Below are 21,442 nucleotides of genomic sequence, written 5' to 3'. Positions count from 1 at the left end.
GTTCCTTTATGCGTACCCCATTGTGCTCCAGAAAGGATTTAAGAGTACTTACACATGTACAAAATAAAACAAAAGGAAAATGGCTACAATGGAGATCTTCTCTTCCCTGTTCCTCCTGTTGTTCTCTGGCCGTCAGGTTTGTACTTTCCTCCCCCAAGCACTCTCTTTACCTGTGACAATCCATTACTTCCAGCAGGAAGCCCCGCCCCAATGACCACAGGGTGGCATTTTGACTTTCCTTGTCCCTAAGAGTGGGCTCTTTCTTTAATTAAAAAAATACTAAAAATTATATCTTACAACTTAGATGATATAAAGATGAATATATTAATATATATTAAAACATTTTCTTTGACCTCAAAATTTCTCTTCACATTTTAAAAGAAATTAGAACATTTCCCGCATGCCCAGAAGTATTGTGGGCCTTAGGCACTGTGCCTACTGCATCTAATGTTTATAAGGCAGCCCTGCTCTCACCCCCACACACATTTCCCAAATTGAGTGATTTGCTGTGGAAGCATACTCAGGAGCTACAGCAGGAAGGTCAGGAGTGGTCCCTGACTCCCAATGGCCACAGAAGTGTGCAGAAGATGCATGAGGGTGGGTCCCAGGCCCAAGATCAACAGCCAAGGGTAGATGTGGGTGTCCAGGTCAGATTTCCTTTGCAGAAGTCCCCTCTGTGTGAGTTGCAGGTGTGTTCAGTTATTTTATTATATTATGGAACCTGTTAGAGTAATACATGCACCTCTCCTAGGGACAGGTGTAATATGGGTGGAGACAGTACTGCCTAAACTCATGCTGGGAAAGGACATATTTCCTTAATTAGCAAGGCGGCTCCTCCTTCTCTGCAAGGCAGTATGTCTCCCATTATTGTGTGGAGTTGCCTTTGGTTTATTTCCAGCTCTACCTTGGAAACTACCGGAATAAAAAATGAAGCTATATTCTCTCAACATTGGCTGCTCACTTCGTTACTCCAAAGAAGGGCTGCAAATTTATGACTCTAGTAAAGACTCAATTAAAGCCTTTTTTTCTTTTTTTTTTTTGGTGAGGAAGATTGTCCCTGAGCTAACATCTGTGCCAATCTTCCTCTATTTTGTTTGTGGGACACTGCCCAGCATGTCTTGATGAGCAAAGCAGTATGTAGGTCTGAGTCCAGGATCTGAACCCATGAACACCAGGCTGCCAAAGCAAAGCATGTAAACTTAACCACTACACCACTGAGCTGGCCCCTCAATTAAAGCTTTTGACTTTTTCAGTCTGGAGGTTGAGATGGAAGGATATAATTCATTAGCAACTCTATAATGTAAAGGAGCATTACCAGGAGTCCATAACAAACTGGCCTGACCTTTACAAAGTTTAGAGCTGTTGACTTCAACCTGAAGAATTGAGAACATAAGCCTCCTGTACGTCCACTGGATTCAGCTCCACTAACTTCCTTACCGAACTCATGCCTCAAATAACCATGCCCCCAAAATGCCCTAGTTTCAGACTTGATGGTCAAAGTCAGGTCTCCCCAAAGGGGGTCATGATAGCTGTGATTTCTTACAGTGATAGAACTCAAATTTGCTAAGATTCCAAGTAACCGAGTCTAATCTTGTTTTAGCCTGGTGCTATGGTAAAAGACGCACCCCTGTTCATCACAGCGTTATTCACAATAGTCAAGGCTTGGAAGCAACCCAAGTGCCCATCAACAGATGAATGGATAAAGAAGATGCAGTATATGTATATATATATATGATGGAATACTGCTCAGCCGTAAAAAAAGACAAAATTGTGCCATTTGCAACCACATGGTTGGACCTTGAAGGTACTATGCTAAGTGAAATAAGCCAGACAGAGACAGATAAATATTGTATGACTTCACTCATCTGTGGAAGATAAACATACAAACACACAGATGAAGAGAACAGATTCAGGGTTACAAGAAGGGAAGAGGGCGGGGAGAGGGCAAAAGGGGTAAAGGGGCATATATGTATGGTGACAGATAAAAACTAGACTATTGGTGGTGAGCACAATGCAGTCTATACAGAAGCTGAAATATAATAAGTACACCTGAAATTTACACGATATATAAGCCAACATGACCTCAATAAAATAATTTTTTTAAAAGTCTACCTCAAGACCTCATAAGATAATAAAACTCCCAACTCTTTAAATAACTTAAAATATGTATATATATCTATTCACTAGGCAAAGAGACAGTTCCTGGGGCACAATGGAGCTTCGTTATGGAGGGGAAGTTCCTCGGAGGGGCGGGTGAGGGGAGCAGTGGGTGAGGCCCTAACAAAGCACCCCAGCTCCGCCAGGACTGCTCTGCTCTAATCTGTTTCATATACTGGGCCTCCACATACAATTTTGTTTGAAAACTAGTTATCTATAAAATGGGGATCATAAAACTTAACTCACAGGAAGTGTTGTGTTTGCAATACGGGATGACGTACACTGGAAAGTACCCAGCTTAGATGGCCACATAGCAGGTTTGATAAAGTCACTTTCTCTGTGCTCCCTTTCCCCCTTAGTGGAACCCCATGTCCCCTCCATGTTAAAGGAACTTCTTTCCTACCCCATGGTTCAAAGCCCATTTTCTCTTATTTGGGCCCCTGCAAAGATAAAAGATGCTGGATATCGTTCTGAACAACGAGCCCTCATGTGTCATAGAAAATTATTTCATTTATTTGGTTACTTTTTCTATTCCCTCCATATGATTCCACAATGAGGACTTGAACTTTGTGTATTTGCTATTTTTTCCCCAGCGATTAATCAGGGCCCAGCACTCGACAAAATATTTGTTGGATGATTGAAGATGCTTGAAGACGGTGAGAAAATTCCCCTTAGCTTTTTCTTTGCTGATTTATATTGTCCTATTACTTCACATTTTTCCATAAAGAACTTTCATTGCAACTCTCTAATCATGTTTCTCAAATGACTCAGCAAGTTTAGCAATTATGAAAGCAGAATACTAAAGTAAGACAAAATCATTACCCTCCTGCATTATGATACACAGAAATAAACTTGAATCCTGCTTACTTAGGTTAACTTGCTCACTGCCTAGATTGTAGGTCCTAGGCTAGTATACTTAATAAATAAAGCAAGATATCATATCCCTAAGCCCAAGAGAATGCAAATGGAATTTCAAGCAGAATGGCAGATTGCCTAAGTTGATGTCCAAATTATTGTGGTTTAAGGTCTGTGCTACACGTTTATAGAATTACTGGGCAATAAAGAACGTTGATAAATCTTTTAAGAAGGAATGGAGTAGAGTAGGACTAATTTCCAAGAGTGCTATATAATACTTTTGATTATTTTATTATGAAATAATGAAAAAAATTTTAAAACTTTATTATTCCAGAGGATTACTGGCAAATAAAGTCCTTTCAGATAGAATAAGACACATGTAATGAATAAAGACATTCATTTCTTTTGGCTTCAAGGGGAGTTTATCTGTTAAGACTGGTGGAGAGAATAAATATGCAAAAGTATAAAAACAAAGGAGCAAAGGGCTTGTAATTAGAAACTTTTAAAATGGCATCTGAACTACTAAAGATTTTCTGTTCAATTATGTATGGAGCGTGATGAATAAATGCTCATTTAAAAAGTGTAATTCAGAAAATACCACAGGCAAAGTGTTTATGCCCTGAAAATTCGAATAGATACATGGCTAAGTGGAAAGAAAGAAGAATTTAGTTGTCAGTCTTACTGATTTGCTTTACAGATTGAGACTTAAAGAGCAAAGCTGCCTGTGCTACTATGAATTAATCATCGTAATCTCATATCCATCCTTTTTAATAAAGGAATAACAGGATGCGCTTGTTTATTTGTATGGAAGAATCTACTCTAGGCTTCCTGAGTGTCCTGACCCAAAACAGTAGTATTGACTGAAAGCTAAGGATACCAATACTTGCAGTTGGCATGTTGGCCATTGTAGTCCCCTGGGTAAGAATATCTTGAACCATTTCCTTTCTGTACTTCAAGTGAAAGGATAGTATTGTCGACCTTTAAATGACAACAAAGAAGAACAAGAATGTGGCGGTAGCCACTAAGACAACAATAAAATAATAATTTCTTCTTATTTCTTAGGACGTAAAAACCTGAGAGAATATGATTAAGTGGCACAGTTCAAGGTATAAACGTAAATAATTGAACTCTTACCATATGGTCCAGCAATTGCACTCGGTGGTATTTACGCAAAGGAGTTGAAAACTTGTGTCCCCACAAAAACCTGCACACGGATGTTTATAAAAGCTGTATTCGTAATTGCCAAAACCTGGAAGCATCTAAGATGTCCTTCAGTAGGTGAATGGATAAACTGTGGCACATCCAGACAATAGAATATTATTCAATGCTAAAAAGAAATGAGGTATCAAGCCATTAAAAGACATGAAGGAGACTTAAATGCATATTACTAAGTGGAAGAAACCACTCTGAAAAGGCTACATAGTGTATAATTCCAACTATATCGCACTCCAGAAGAGGCGAAACTAGGGAGACAGTAAAAAGATCAGTGGTTTCCAGGGACTGAGGGGCAGGAGGAACAAAAACTTGGAGCAGAGAGGATTATTAAGGCAATGAAACTACTCTGTATGAAACTATAATGGTGAATACACATCATTATTCATTTGTCCAAACCCCTAAGATGTACAACTTCAAGAGTACACCCTAATGTAAACTATAGACTTTGGGTGATTATGATCTGTCACTGTAGTAAATGTACCACTCTGGTGGGGGATATTGATAATGAGAGAAAGTATGCATGTGTGGGGGTAGGAGGTATGCGGGAAATCTCTGTACCTTCCTCTCAATTTTGCTGTGACCCTAAAACTGCTCTAAAATATAAAGTCTATTAAATATATATATGATAAAGAACTCATATACAGAATACATGAAGATTTAATGGAATATTATTCAGCAATAAAAAGGAAGGAACTACTGATACATGCAACAATATTGAAGAGTCTCAAATTATGTTAAGCAAAAGAGCCAGATTGGAAGGGAACAAACTGCTCAGATTCATTTATGACATTTTAGAAAAAGCAAAATACAGCAATAGAAAACTTATCAGTGGATGTCAAGAGATGGGGGTGGTGAGAGAAGCTGTGTGCAAAAGCGTGAGGAAGGTTTTGAGAATGATAAAACTTGACCACAAGACCTGATTCCTAGATCCTGGAATGGCCTTGGCAGTGCTGCCCCATCAGAATCAGAAACTGAGCTGATTAAATTTCACTAGGCTTCAGACATGCAAATGGGCATGGTGAGCTGAATACCTGAGATGGATCTCTGCTCAAAAGTCTGTAAAGAGAGAAAGCAGTGGCGAAGGTCGTGTCTCCTATTTGGTATTTATTCTGAATCTTTCAATGGTTCCCCTCACTTTTAGCAAATAGTCCAAAATTCTTAGCCTCATTTTCAGAGCTCTTCATGATGAGACCCTGCTTTTCTCTCCAGAATCCTCTCACCTCCTACTCTTGCCCCAAGCACACCCTTGTCTTCTAGTCCAGAATGACATACAGTTCCTCTAATTTACCATAGTCTCTTACATGTATGGGCTTTAGCCAAATGCATCTCTCTTATACTCACCTCTAAGGAGTACTGGTAACTTCTCTTCATACTTAAAGACTTAACATTCACCCAAACATCTCTTCTAGCTCAGGGACGCCATTTCCTAATCTCCTCTCGCTCTTGACAGCCATGCTGAATTAGACACCTGTCATCTATGCCCCCATTACACTCCATTCCTCTGCCATGACTCTAATGAAGCCACTTGAAAATTGTTGCTTCATTTGTCTGAGTCTGCTTCTCGACTATGATCTCCTTGAGGGCAGGGATCATGTTTCTCACCTCTGTGTCCCCAGAATCTAGCATAATACCTATTATGTGTAAATATATGTTGATTAAGTGAATGGCTGGCTGGATTCTTGGATGGATGTGGATGGATGATTATGGATGGATAGATAAAGCTTATAAAATAAGCATGTAAAAAGCTCGCTGAGAACTCTGCACTGTGTCTCTGTGACCCTTGTGCATTAGTAAATCTGATTGACTCACTGACAGATTTGGATTTCTAGTTATCCCACCACCACTCCCTGTTTTCAGTATGAAATTTATACAGATTAAGTTAGATTATAACAGCTGTAGAAGATAATACATACCAGGTTGGAAGGGACTCACATACTTTAGCACTGGTTGGCTATGGATCACCTACATGGCAGCACCATTCAGGAAATACTGGTCTCATCACTTACGCAATATCCAGATGACCAGGCAAATCAGACTAGCCAAAGTTACCATATACTTCCAATTTGATCATGGTTCCATAAACCCAGATTTAATCTCAAGTATAATGTCAAATAACTGAAATATAACTATAATTCTGCCTACTCTGCATTGAAGAAAAGGAGAAGGGACAGGAATGGGGAGAAGGAGAGGAGGGCAATAGACTATACTTCAATAATTAGTTGAGGAAAGAGCTAGACTTAGATAGATGAAACAAAAATGAATAAATTAAATCATTAACTACACATGGAGGAACAAGCTAAAAATAAAAGGTACTTTTAACATCTACTTTTGGCATAATAATGGTTTCTTCCAAATATCTTTTAAATTTAGTAGGTTGGTACAACATACAATTCAAGTCATGTAAATAATAACTACAAATATGCACATAATATAGTATGAAAATAAAAGCAACCAATTGTCAAGCTGTTGTTATTAAAATAGTATTGAAAGTCAGTGTAATAATTTTGAGTTCTAGTAATTGGAATAACTATGGCCCAAATTTTATCATAGCTTCTTGCTATTTCTGTTTACCTGTAGTTTAAGTGATATAAATCTATTAATAATGGAAACATAATTCTGGAACAAAGAAGCCTTAGATCTGAACATGATTCCAGAGTAACGACACTGTTACAAGACAGGAAAGAGCTGATATTTAAGAGGGAACAGAAACATTCTAGCGTTCCAGTTTTAGAGAAGCACACTTAAGGAGACAAACATGAATCCACACTGTGTCAATAATATTTAGATCAGAATGCTGTAGATAGCTACTAAATTCCTTTGCAAAACTTTTTTTTAGTGTTATTAGAATTTTTCAGGTTAAATCCAAGAGAGCGTCTCTTAAATATAGTACATTTTCTTTTTCAGTCCCTAAACTTCTGGTTCTCTAAAAGCAAAGAAATAATCAGAAGCCCCCAGTGGGCAACTCAGCAACCTCTTCCTGGCCCCCCAACCTGCACACACCTCCCCTCCCCATTCACTCACAGACAAATGGATTTTGTCCTGATTGGATTGGGGTATCCCCCACAGATGGCATAAACCTTCAATCACCAACCCATGAGCAGGGAGGCTGCCCTCCAAAGTGTTGGTGATGCATTTTAAAACTTAAAACTGGGACATGAAGATAAATATGCATTCATTACAAAATATTGTAAACTGGGGCATCTGAGACAATTCAGGGCCATGGCTGCAATAAGTTGGGAGGTGAAATCAATGGCTGTGGTTCCATATTGTACGTGAGCATAAGTGAGGCCATTTTGTTACGTTAAATGGCCCCAGCCCCTCTCTGTATGACTACTTGCTGCTCTGCATGTACTCTAAAAAAATTAACATGCTCTCCTGATTTATGGCCTCTGCTTATGTATGTATTCCCCCATAGCTTGATAAATTAAAACTTTGTTCTATGAGCTTCTCTCCAGGAACAGGCCGACCACAGGCAGGAAACACATCTACGAGGCATCCATCACAGCTGACAGAAGAATGGAACAATGTGATGCCTGGAGCCCGTCACTCCTGGAGACCAACATCCCTGGACCCTCTCCTTACTGCCCATTTTCCCTTGAATAACTGCCTCAAAATTCTGGAATCCTTGAAGATGGGTTTTGAGACAAATTAGTCATGCATCTTTCAATTTGTCAGCTAATCTAAACCAATTAAACTTCCTTTCTCGATCCCTAATTCGTTATGATTAATTGTCTCAAATCGCGGCAAGCAGAGCGAGCCCATTGCTCCATATCAATGTCACTCTACAGCCAGTACTATTTCTTCATGTTACCAGTATTCCCTGTCCTTCTGTCACAGAACACAGAGAACTAGAAGGCCAGTGACATGATGAGGAACCTGGCTCCAGAGGGACCCACTGAGCTGTTATGTTTTCTAGCCTCTCCTTCCCCGGCTCTTCTCAGAAGACCTAGAATCTTTTCCAGCTCTTGCCAACCTCACCCTCCCAGGGACAGGACCCCATTTCCTGCACTTCTAAGCTGTGGCTGTGATCCTGCTTTAAACCACATGGACTGACCATCTGAAACAGCCAGGTTGCTGCTGCCCATCTGGCCAAAGGATGTCCACCTGGAGACTCTTGTACTTGGCCCACAAGATCACAGTGGTTGTTAACTTGATACTGGCCCTTCTTGAGGTCTCTAGTCTCTTGCAGATAAGAGCTAATGGTAACCATCCAAGTTAATGGTAAGAGCGCTGGTAACCATCCAAAGCATTCCCCTTAGTGAATCACCTGACCTTGTCTAAGCCCTTCCCAGTCCTGGCTCCTCCTTCTTTCCAAAAGTCCAGACATTGAGGTCCCAGTAAGCTTCCTGGTAAGCCAGTGCTAGATAGGTGCCCCCGTATTTTATAGATGAGAAAATCCAAATTCAGAGTAGTTAAGAAGATTGCCCATCTAAACAGCTGAAGATTAGCAAAACGTACGTCAACTAGGACAGAGAGGCTACATCACAGTTATTGCACAACTTAGACATAATGACAGACTACTATAATGAAAGAAAGATTTGGAATCAAATGGGCGTACGTTAGAATTCCGGCTCATGACAGAATTCATGGCATGATTGTAGATGATTAATCTACTCTCTAAAATGGGGATAATGCATGCATTAGTTGTCTATTGTTGCATAACTAATACTCGCATACAAACCCTAAAACAACAGACATTTATTATCTCACAGGTTCTGTGGGTCAGGAATCCACGCGTGGCTCACCTGGGGACTCTGACTCAAGGACTCTCATGAGGTGGCAGTTAAGCGGTCAGCCAGGTCTGGGGGCTCATCTGAAGGCTCAACTGGGGACAATTGCTTCCCAGCTCAGTCATCTATTTGGCAGGACTCAGTTCCTGTGGAGCAGATCGACGGAGGCTTCAGTTCCGCACGGGAGTTGGCCCCAGGGCAGCTCACATGACAGTCAGCTTCTCTCAGAGTGAGCAAGCTAGAGAGCAAGAAAGGGCCCGCAAGATGGAAAACCAGGCCTTTTATAACTTTATCTCAGAAGCTTCAGCCTTTCACTTCTGCCAGATTCTTTTCATTAGAAACGAGTCACCAAATCCAGGCCAAACTCAAGGGGAGATAATTCCTTAAGGGGGTAGCTGGAGGCCAGAACAAATGGGGATCCATCTTAGAGGCTGCCTACAACAATGCCTTTAATATAAAGAGGAAAAATATATATATGTAAGGCACCCTGCATATAGCAGGAAATTAATAAACAACAAATATTAGTGAACTGCAATTTTTGACAAAGAACCCTTGTTTAAAAGCCACAAATTTGTACTTCCCAAAGAAGGAGGATTTGATAAATCATTAGATAAGACTCATTTCTATCTAAAAGTATTTCTGTTTGGTGACTAAGATGGTTGTGCTTAATTGGATTTCAGATGACGTTTCAGGTAGTGGAACAGAGATTTCTAAAATGTTTGCCTAACATTATGAGAACAAGAAAAGTCATAGGGTGAGGGCAGGTGTTCCTAGTTGCTAGGAGAGTAAAATCCCTATAGAGATTCATTGTGTTGCAGGTGATGCTTAATAACGACATTTATTTTTAACTGTAGTATTAGTGAAAATAATCAGAGAGACAAGTATTGAGACCAGAGGCTGTCGTATGTGTATTTTTCAGAAAGAACATTAAGATTTAGTTTGTGATGAAGGAAGTTCATTCCTGACCCCTCTGGGCCTCCTACTGAGAGTTTGCTCTTTTTCCCTTAAATTCTGTGATTCTATACATGATCTAATACATTTTTCTATGACATACCTTTATTATGACAATACTCACATCTTAGGGTTATTTGTCAACATGTCTGTTTCTCCCACTAGAACATAACAGTTTTGAGTGCAGAGTCCTTGCCTTAGTTTTATTTACATCTCCAAGTCCTAATACATAGAAGGCACTCAAGAAATATGTGTTAAACGTTGTTGAATAGTCCACTTCTCCCCCTTTTAAACTACTTCAGGGGCCCAGCCCCATGGTGTAGTGGTTAAGTCTGGCACATACTGCTTTGCCAGCCTGGGTTTGCAGGTTCAGATCCTGGGGGTAAAGCTTCACCACTCATCAAGCCATGCTGTGGCAGTGACCCACATACAAAATAGAGGAAGGTACAGATGTCAGCCCAGGGCTAATCTTCCTCAAGCAAAAGAAGAGGAACATTGGCAACAGATGTTAGTTCGGAGCAAATCTTCCTCACCAAAAAAAAAAGTAATTTAGGAGCCAGCCCCATGGCTTAGTGGTTAAGTTCAGCATGCTCTGCTTTGGCAGCCCAGGTTCGGATCCTGGGCACAGACCTGCACCACTCGTTGGCCAAGCTGTGGCAGTCACCCACCTATAAAATAGAGGAGATTGGCACAGATGTTAGCTCAAGGCTAATAAAATAATTCAGATTAAGAGTTTTTGCACTCATGGTCTAATGCGGCATTATTTTTTAGTGTATTTAGGTAAGATTCAGTAATTTTTTTTTAAAGATTTTATTTTTTTCCTTTTTCTCCCCAAAGCGCCCCCGGTACACAGTTGTATATTCTCCGTTGTGGGTCCTTCTAGTTGTGGCATGTGGGACGCTGCCTCAGCATAGTTGGATGAGCAGTGCCATGTCCGCGCCCAGGATTTGAACCAATGAAACACTGGGCCGCCTGCAGCAGAGCGCGTGAACTTAACCACTTGGCCACAGGGCCAGCCCCAAGATTCAGTAATTTTTAAAAACATTACTGACTAAACATTCAACTATCTCAAAAATCCAGTTCTGTATAACGCACTTGAAATAATTTTTTGATGGGGTCCACAGGACACTAATAAGTGTACTAAATGTACCAAGTGCCTCACATGTTTTCCTTTGACTCTTCTCTTCTTCGAAAGAGTCAATTGGTGATTATGGCTATGTAAAAAAATATAAATTTCTCTAAAAGTGGATCTTAGTATAGTTGAAGTATGCCAACTAGAAATGAAAAAAACCCTGCAATGAATGTGATTTTTCCGAGGTGAAAAAGAAGTAGTCATAAGAATTCAAGAATCTGTTGTAATGAATCAAGGGACAGTTTTACATTTTGGCTGAAAGGTTAGTTTATTCCTTGTTAAGTTCCTGACCTTCCCTGTCAGTGAGTTCAGACTTCTTGATTTCACTCCCCATTTGCCAACAGATGCTGCATTTCAAGCTGGAACAAAGGTTTCTTTTCAGGAAAGTGGCATTGAGTGGTGGATTTTACACTATTCCCTCTTTCTCTGTGCATACATTCCTCCTCTATCCTCCCTCTTTCATTGTCATCTGACCCTTATCTTCCCTCCCTTTCGTCTCTCTGATCTTCTCACTTTCTCCTCAAACACTTTGAACTCGTTTACCCCAGTGGCTTTCTTTTTCCCTTTTTTCTCTTCACTCCCCATCTATATTCACCACCTGTTCTGCTTTATCACGCACTTTTCTTTTCACTCATTCATTATTGAATCCTCTTTACTTGTCACCCCTGGTCCCACCCTCAGCTGGCCACTGTCATTTTTCAGAATCTGTACTTCAATGAGCATGTCAGTGTATGTGTGCTGGAGGAGGGAAAGCAGAGACAATATTGTGTTTTTTTCATCTTCATATTTTCCCCTTTCAATGATTTGAGCATCGGCTGTTAAGAGGAAAGATGCCTCTGCCCACCATCATGTTCCCAGTCTTTATTCCACCTCTTTAAAAAATGGCACTATGTAATTTAGTGAACAGGAGCTAGAGCCAGTACAGAGGGCATCACAGCACTTAGTAAAATAAACTAGACTGAGAGAAAGGAGTCGAATTCTCGTGGCCTTGGACATGAGTCACCAGGTTAAAGGGAAAAAGCCGGGCAAGAAAGACAAGAGACCAGCTGAACTGGACCTGACCTCTCAGAGGAGGCAAAGGCATCACATTTCAGTTACCAATCTAGAATCAATGAACTTCAGAGACCCCTTGACCAAGAAACATCCCATGTGTCATGGTTGAACACATTAGTGCCTGGGGGAATATACATTATAAACAAAGACTCGTTTTCCATCTCATTACTTTAATCATTTTGTCAAAATAATCTGAACATGTGTACATAAATACTTGACTTGTTATACGAATGTGTACCATAAAAGTCCCTGAGACACATCCAAGAATGACTTGAAATGTATTCAATGCAATTATTCACCATACTAATCACCAAGAACTTGGCTCCTTTCCCTGATATCTAAGGCATATGACACTTTAATATGTATATTATATTAAGTGTATATAATATATAATGAATATATATGTGTGTATATATATATATATATATTTTTTTTAGTGCTAAATCAGAATCTCCCTCTCTGGTGCCTGGTTTTCTGCCAGTTTACCGCTGCCGTGCAGTAAGTCATTTCCAGACTGTAAGGAAGGCACAGTGGGAGGGGAATGAGTTCTTTAAGCCCTAGGGTGCCAGTTAGCAGAATGACGGCAAGTGGAACTAGAAGGTCCCAGGGGATGCTTTTGTCCAACCCCCCTCATTTTGCAGTTCAAGTGACAGGCTGAAATCGGTTATGACTTGTACAACGTGGCTGCTTCTGCTGCTGCTACTGAAATCTTAGGCGAGTCCTTCAATGTGTCTGGACCTCAGCTCCTTTCTCTGTAAAATAGGCTGGTGATAATTACAGTTAACATTTTCCAGATGCCTCCTACGTGCCAGGCGCTGTCCTGAGTACTTTAAATGTCTTACCTAATTCTCCCAACACTTCTATAAATTATATATGATTACCTTCAATTAGAGATGAGAATATCAAAACACAGAGAGCTGAAATAATTTGCCAAGATAAGACAATTAGGAAATGTTGCAAAGCTGGTTTAGGAATCCAGGAATATCGGCCTCCAAAATTCTTAAATTCCAATTCTTAAATCCTTTCTAAGAAACCCCCTCAGGTAGGTTCTCAAATTCCTTACATCTCTAAAAGTCTAGAACAGAGTAGACAAACTATGGCCCTTGGGCCAAACCCAGGCAATTCCTTTGTGTATGTATTGTCAAGGGCTGCTTGTGTGCTATAGCACTAAGTTGAGTAGTGGTAGCAGAAACTTTACAGCCTGCAAAGCCTGAAATATTTATTCTCTGGCCCTTTACAGAAACGTTTGCCCACCCTTCCTCTAGAGCCTTGAAAATGTAGAACATCCTGAACTGTACAGCACTTTACAATGTACAAAGCACCTTGGCATACATCATCACATTTAATCCTTGTTTTGCAGGTACATTCATGCATAATAAAGGAGGAAGCTTAAATTTAGAGAGTGTCAGTAACTTGCTTAATCAGGGCCACAGGGGCAGAAAGCGGCAGAGCCAAGAACCCTGGTTCTGACTCCAAACGACAAGCTCTTTCTGTTAAAGCCACCCTGTTTCCCCTAAATTACTGCCAGGGAAGGGCTTGGAAACTGAAAAGCACCTGTGAATACTGACAGCAAGTCAGACACTCTTCCTGACGCAAATAGCATTCAAGCTGCACTCAAGTAATTAGTCATCAAGTGCTAAAAATATTAAATTTGTAATAAATTTGAAAGAAAAGTTTATGTCTTAAAGGAAGGGCATGACAATCATACGAAATACATTTTGAAATATATGATGCATTTATATGCATCTTTATACTAATGTATATGAAATTTTAACCTGCTCAATTTAGAATGAGATGAAAAATAAAATAACATAAAAGGAGCCATTGCCACATTTCTCTTGCCCTTTGATGAACTAGTCTAAAAAAATTCTGTTTGTTCCAGACTCAAAAAAATTGCATGTAAAAAAATGCAATTATATCTTCCTCATGCTAAATATTCAATAAATACGTGGTTAGTTTTAAATAGACAATAGTAAGAAGAGCATTAGTAAAATAATAGATAATTATTTAACAATATGACAACAAAAACAAACAATTTTTTTTTTCCAAAGAAAGCAAAGGTGCTTCTTCCTAGTCTGCAAATTCAAGCTCAACCTAAATGGCAATGATGATCCCTGAAATAATATGGGTTAGCTTTAGGGACTCATTTGAAATACATGACATGAGGCCCGTTCCTTTTTATTTCATATCTAGTCTGTAACATACCTTGAGATTTAATTTTTGACATACAAATGGATATGGAGAGACCCTGAAATCACTGCAAGGAAAGAAGGAAAAAAAAATCTCTCACCAATTGAGTGACAGGTATGTGTCAGGGACCTTGACTTATTTTATTTCCTGAAATGCTCACATGAGCTGTGAAGTATTTTATTTTCCTTCCCTATTTTAGATAAGGAAGCTGAGGCTCAGGGTTACCACTAATTTGCCCCAGGTCACACAGCTGGAATTCAAATCTAAGCCAGATTACCTGCAAAACCCTAAATCCTACTTCCCCATGTAGATTCCTGATAACACCAAGATCATTGGCCAAATGTCATAAATACTTGTTTTAAGATTAGAATTTTTCCTTTTTCTTTATTGGATGGCTGCTACTTTGTAATTCTGCCATGCTATAATATTTTAATAAAGAAATTTTATCCAGGGATTTTAATTTCTCCTTTCAAGGAAAACGGAGCATTGAAGCACCTAGATTTTCCTGAGCTTTTCAAGTGAGTCTGTAACAAATGCACACAGAGATAAACTCACTTTCTGATTCAGCTAATCGTACTAATCAAAGGCAAAATCACTGTTTACAGCAGAATTCTGTAAAAACCTAACTAATCTTGGACCCTACCCATAATAATCAGTCACTGAAGGTCGTTATTATAATAAATAGAGGGGGAAAAACCTCCATTATTTCAAGCTTTAAATCAACTGGCTTTCTAATAATTGATTTACTGTCATCTTACTTAAGGAACGTCACTTGAAACAAACAGCTTCTGCCAATTGATTTATCAAAGGTCACTATTTACTTGTTGGCAGTGGTAGACCATAGGAGCTTCAGAGAGAGGACCTTGCCTCACACGTTTTTGTGTCTTTCCTGGCACCCCAAGCCCATTGTTTGGCACAGAACAGACACATGGTAACATCTATTTCATATGCTGTTCATTCAAGGACTTTTAAAGTCAATGCATAGATTTTCAAAGTAGGTCCCATGGCACAGTCTCAAGGGCACTAGAAATGTGAAGATATATCACTACTATGCAGACTAGGAGGGGAAGCTACTGGCCCCAGAAAGAATGGCAGATTTAGCCTTTAACAAAAGACAAAGTTCATTGCAGGCACTAATTTAGTTCCACTCCCTAACAAACTAAACATTTAACTAAAAAGTGACAGAAACAAAAACCACCATTAACAGACACCATGAAACTTTTTTCCTTTTGCATGATACCATAATACGGTACAATCCCTTTCATTGTTCTGCAGACAGGTAATGCCAGCACCCCGGGAAGACTGACATTCCAGTTTAAATTCTGGTCCTTACTTCCAAAAACTCATTTCTTTTTCTTCTGTTTGTAAACACAGGCTGGTTCTTTGGCAAGAGGGGAGAAGAATGTTGCTTCTGCTTTATTTTCACATCTGTAATTTTAAACGCTTTTAAAAAAAATCCAGGATACAGAAAAACATAGACGCAGAAGGAATAAATTAGGAGATGATTATTCACATTGTAAAGGGATTCTCCATAGGGTTCCATTGAATACTGAAATCTTCTCAAGCAGTGAATTTGGGATTTGATTTAAAAGCAGCTTTTCAGGAATACATTTGTGTAAAGCGACGTACACCTATATATTCACCCTACTCTTCTCCAAGGACAATCCAGCATCTTGTTTCCGTTCCTAGGGCAGGGGAACAAACAGCACTTGTTAAGGAACAATCAATGGATTTGCGGACCACCCCCTCCACCTTTCTTAGGAGCTGAGTCTTTGAGGAATTCAACCAACAAAGAGAAAGATCCACTTAGGGATCTTCCACTATCCAGCAGCAAGGCTCTTTCTAAAACCAGGGGTTTGCTGCAGTTGGCCCAGTGAAACGTGGAGTGGAGGAGCAGCGTGTATAGGGTTTGGACTCAGCACAGGCCACAAATATGGCCTGTGGGAGATGAGGCAATTCAGAGTAACTGACTCAACAGTCTTCTTGTAACTAAACTACTTCACCTCTGCACTGGTTACAGGGTGAGAAAGGGCCCCTTTCTTCACCCCTGAACACTGATGCCCACCAACAGCAGAGGGAGCCCAACTTCTAGGTGTGCAAAAGGCTTGAGAATCCGGGATCCTCCTCATCCCGTCTTTGTGCTAATAACATTAACGGGTAAATCACTTTTTTCCCATAGTGTAAAAACGGGTGTTTGGAAAACTTAGTCACGTGATTCGACAGTCAAGGAGACAGATGCACGGCAGAGGATCAAAACGCTGACGACTTGGCCTCCCCGGGTTACACGCAGGGGAGGATGGCTTCACCGCTCAAACCAGCGAGCCAAGTTGCGCACGCTCTTGGGCCGGTCCCCAGCCATCTGCACTGCCTGGCAGGCCCGGCACCAAGGCTCGTCCCAAAAGGAGGTGATGTGCACGGCGTAGCTTCGGCGCCAGTAGAAGTAGCGGCGGTAGACAGCCGGGTTTCGGTCGAGGAAGAGCAGGTAGGCGGCCAGGGACGAGGCACTAGGGAAGTCGTCTACGTGGATGAAGGCACCGCGGGGCACGAAGCGCTCGTAATTGGCACGGTCGGGGCCCAGCACCACTGGCACCGCCCCGGCCAGCAACGAGTTGCGCCAGAGCTTCTCAGTGATATAATCCAGGTGCTGCGAGTTCTCGAAGGCCAGGTAGAACTTGTAGCGGGCCACCGTGTGCAGGAGCCCAATGTCCGGCACCGGCCGCCCAGGTCCGCCCTTGCCGAAAACGTCCACGGGCACGTGCTGGCTTAGCTGGTGGTAGTAGCGGACCCGGGCCTGGCGCTCATCCCAGTTGCTCACCACCCAGGCCACCAGCCCCCGTTTCCGGGCCAGCGGTGGGGCCAAGCCTGGCGGCTGCTCGCTAGGATGAGTCCTGGGGTAGAGGTAGCCATATGGAACGAAAACGTCTGAGTCCGCCCGGTAGGAGAGCGTCCAGTTGAAGAGGTTAGCGGCCAGCCTTCGCAGCCCCGGGGAGTGGGAAGGCGACTCGAAGTTCATCCACACCCAGCGCTGGCCCGGGGGCCTGGGGCCTGAGGCGGCCAGGGCTTCGTTAGCCGCGGCTGCCGCTTCCTCCTCGTCGTCGAACACCCGCAGCTCCAGCTCCTCTGCCGTGCGCACCTGGGCGCCCCAGGGCGGGGGCCAGTCGGGAGGTCCCTTCACGAGGTCTCGGTGATGGAAAAGCACAGCCTGGGCCTCCCCGTAGGCAGCACGATCGGTGAGCAGGCGGCAGCCGCTGATGTTGAAGCGCAGCCAGCAGTCGGGGGGCGGCCTCGCGGCGCTGTCGCGCCTCCGGAAGGGCTCCCACCACAGCAGCACGCCCACCGGCCGCGGCGGGGCGGAGGATGACCAGGACAGCGGCGGCAGCAGCCCCAAGGAGGCGTAGGCGACCAGAGCGGTGCACAGCAGGCCGGCGGCCGCCAGCGCCGAGACGGTCCGCGGCAGCCCCCCGCCTCTGCGCAGCCCGCGTGGCCAGGCAGCCCTCCGGCCCCACTGCGCCCCCATGGCGTGCGCAGGCAGAGCCCCCGCCGCTCGCTGCGTGTCCGCAGGCGTGGAGCAGCGGCGTCCGCTCTCATGCTGCCGCTGCGGCTCTGGCCGTCGTTGCCGCTCGCCGCTGGCCCTGGAGCGGGAGAGGGCGGACCCGGAATCCAAAGGCCCTCGGGTCTGGCTCCCCTCCCCGCGAGTCCCCGCGGGGCGCGCCGCCAGGGTGAGGTGAGCCGGCTGGGCAGCCCAGCCCGGCGCCGCCCCGTCACTCCCCTAAACTGCGCCCCCGGCCCGACCGGCCCGGCCAGGCCCAGGTCGTTTCCTGCTGCGCCTCCGCCCACTCCCCACCCCCTCCAGCGCGCCCCCCGGGCTCCCCACCCACTACTCCGATCACGTCTCAGGGGGCCCGGGCCTTTGGGCACGCGCCCATTGCCCTGGCCTTGCGCCCGGGCCCGCCCGGAGCTCCCTCCCAGCTGCCCCGGATCTCAATCGCGGTGGCCCGAACCCTCGCCTTCCAGAGTGAGGGCCCGGTTCATCCCTGGGCGCGGGCAGGGGCGCGAGACCCTCCAAAGGCTGCGGCGGCGAGATAGCAGGCGCAGGCACGGAAGGAAGGCGGGCCGGGGGTGCCGAGGCTCCTGGCGGGATGGAGGATCGGAGTCAGAGTCCGCTTCCTTCCTTAGGGCCCGGCTACGGCCAGCGACGCCTGCCGGAGGGAGGGAGCCCGAGAGGCTGCGGGCAGAGGCGCCGCCACCGCGTGGGTGACGGTGAGCTCGTGACCCGCTGAGACAGGCTACTTGTGCAGTCGGGCCCCCGCGGCGCAAGGTTGTGCATTTTGTGAAATCAAGTTTTCAAGGCAGATAGACCCAACTGTCGGAAGAACATTTCCTTTGCCTACCGCCCCAGCAGAGGATAGAGAAGAAGAAAATGTTTTCTGAGCGATCAAAACGAGTTCTTTTCCTTCTCTCCCTCACTGAACACTTCTGGCTGCCAGCTCATAGCATTCTTTGTACTAGGGCTGGAGGACTCCTAAACCAAAGATAAAGATATGGCTCTTGAGCCCTTTGTCCTCTAAGAACTTCCTGCCTGTTCAGTGAGATGAATGAACGAATAAATGAATCACTGTGAATTTTACTAAGCACTTAAGAACTAGCTTACTTTCTGTGCTCGTGAAGATTACGCAAGACTCTCTGGATATAAAATGATGGCTAAGATAAATATGGTAGCGCCCAAGTTTACACCATAAAGGATGAGTATTGCACTGGCCTCTTCAGGTTTATCATAAGGGAACAATAGAGGCATCTACTTCTATAGTCACCTGAGGAATTTTTTTTTTCTTACAGCTTGAATTTGAATTTGTGGGTTTTGGCTTTCTTTTGTGTTATTAAACTTTTATTCAGCAAAATTCTAGAAAGGCCGTGAGTGGGCTGCTGACCTAAGGAAGCCGTTTTGAGGAATTTTTAGTAGATCCCAGCTGTGCCTCAGCGGTGCGCCAGCCCCGCGCCATGTAAGTTACAGGATATTCAGGGAGAAATAGACTTGCTGGGAATGGGGCCAAGCTGTCAGGTGTTTTGATGTTATGCATACGGAAAATAAACTTGGGTTTGCCATTTAGATTTATGAAGAACTTTTTCATTAAAAATCAAGTACAGGGGCCCGGCCCGTGGCGCAGCGGTTAGGTTCGCACGTTCCGCTTCGGGGCCTGGGTTCGCTGGTTCGGATCCCGGTGCTGACATGGCACCCCTTGGCAAAAGCCGTGCTGTGGTAGGCATCCCACGTATAAAGTAGAGGAAGATGGGCATGGATGTTAGCTCACGGCCAGTCTTCCTCCGCAAGAAGAGGAGGATTGGCAGTAGTTAGCTCAGGGCTAATGGTCCTAAAACAACAACAACAAAAATCAAGTACAGATTGTAACGGCTTCTATAAAAACAGTTTCAGGTGGCACTGCCTGCCAGCCCACAGGGACAGTTTGGAAGCGGGATGATTGGTATTAGGGGCTCTGGCTATACTCATCAACCTAGTGACACTTTCTCCTACGTACTAGAACCTTTTATAATGTTTCTGGGGTTTTTAATTTCATAAATCATTTTCATCTAGTTAAGCAAATTGTCATGGAAATGAAGAATTTCAGTGATTCTCCACTCTGTTATTTTTAATTTTAAGAAAAGCTATAAATGCACAAATAACTTTTTTCGACCCAATGGAAGAAAGGGCATATTGATTTTTCTTTTTATGCAGTTCAAAAATCTATACATTTATGAACATTCCTCCCCCACTTAAGTTAAATAAGACATCACGATAGAGCCTAACATTGTGTCCGGCAGATGATAAGTAGACATTTGGTAAATGTTAACCTGCTTCCTTGTTTCATCTCCCCACTCCCAATTTTCCCTTAAATCCTCCAGATATTCCAATTAAACCAACGTTTTACTGGCAGAATGGCCCAGATCTCGTGAATATCAATTACTGTTGTGTCCACTTACCTTGGTAGGGTACCAGGACCACAAATTGTGGGGGGAAGAGACACCAAGCAAGAAAGTGGGTTGGTATCGGGAGAAATTGGCTGTGTGAATGACTTGCTGTGACAGAAAATGCTACACAGGGATTAATCAGATCCCTGGCGAGAAGCATCAGAAACTCCATCAAATTAGGCTGGCTCTCATTGGCTCAATCTGGACCAGGTGCTCATTCTTGAAGCAGTCACTTTGGTCAGAGGATGTGGCCTCTCTTTAGACCCTTCTCTGGAGCTATGGGCAGGATCAGCCCCATTTCAACCTCATGGACTAACCATGGAGGAGGGTAGTTTCCCAAAGAAAAAATGAAGTGCTGTTACCTGAAGAAGAGGGAAGGGATGGTGAGCAGGCCAAAACAACATGTCTACTGGCCATATGTAAAGAATTATTATTATTCTAAATGAACTCTAAATCACCTTAGAACTTTAAACGTTCTATGATTCTTTTCAATTTGGTAACAATAAACAAATGATTCTTTATGTATTTAAAGACCTCTTAGTTTTTACAAAATAGGACACAGGAAGAGCTGGCTTTCAGTTGCAAGCATGAAGACAACAGGTCGGGTATAAAGAAGGGCTTTTGGCCCCTGAGGATTGCTCAGACTGTGTGGAAGAAGCTCCATAATTCAAGGCTCATTTTATCAAGCTGAATGAGCAATCAACTCATAACGTGTCCAAGAATGACCTATTCAGCTCCAAAATTTAATATAGGACAGAATTCTCTGGGGGCAAGAAGCAGGCCAACTGTGGTTTCTAAAAGTCTAACTCATTCTTTGCTCTTCCTCGGGGGAAATAGTTCATTTTAAGCCTGTCCTCGTGCTCCTCACCAGAGACATTGGCTATTTCCTAGGGAAGCCCCAGGACCCCTTCTGACTGCCTTGGGTCTCCCCCACTACACCACGCTATGTCAGTCTAGGCCCTGTGAGACTACCCGCAAATGGGTTGCTATTTTTGGTTGGATCTGAGACTTCTGTGGCTGAACCTTGACTTGTCAAATATACTTTCAATGTTTTTCCTTGAAGAGAGAAAAGGGCAGTTCAAAGTCCCTCCCAGTATTATGTACTTAATGCTCACCTGGTGAGCAGGTGTGTCTGGAAAGGCTAATCTGTATGTAGATAGGTGGAGATTGTTTCCATTTTCAGGTACAATTATTT

At 43.3% G+C, this 21,442-nt stretch overlaps 1 protein-coding gene across 1 annotated transcript; it reads right to left on the bottom strand.

Moving 5' to 3' along the window:
* Nucleotides 1-12,274: 12,274 nt before the first annotated feature.
* FUT4 (fucosyltransferase 4) lies at nucleotides 12,275-18,610 on the bottom strand. The gene is given in 4 exon segments (XM_046638240.1): nucleotides 12,275-18,055; nucleotides 18,057-18,160; nucleotides 18,291-18,482; nucleotides 18,574-18,610. Coding segments are annotated over 4 exon segments (1,803 nt in total). The 3' UTR covers nucleotides 12,275-16,585.
* Nucleotides 18,611-21,442: the final 2,832 nt, after the last annotated feature.

This window comes from Equus quagga, chromosome 14 (genome assembly GCF_021613505.1).
Source record: "Equus quagga isolate Etosha38 chromosome 14, UCLA_HA_Equagga_1.0, whole genome shotgun sequence".
Lineage (NCBI taxonomy): Eukaryota > Metazoa > Chordata > Mammalia > Perissodactyla > Equidae > Equus > Equus quagga.
Note: the sequence above shows the minus strand (reverse complement) of the source record. Positions and strands in the feature narration are given on the sequence as shown.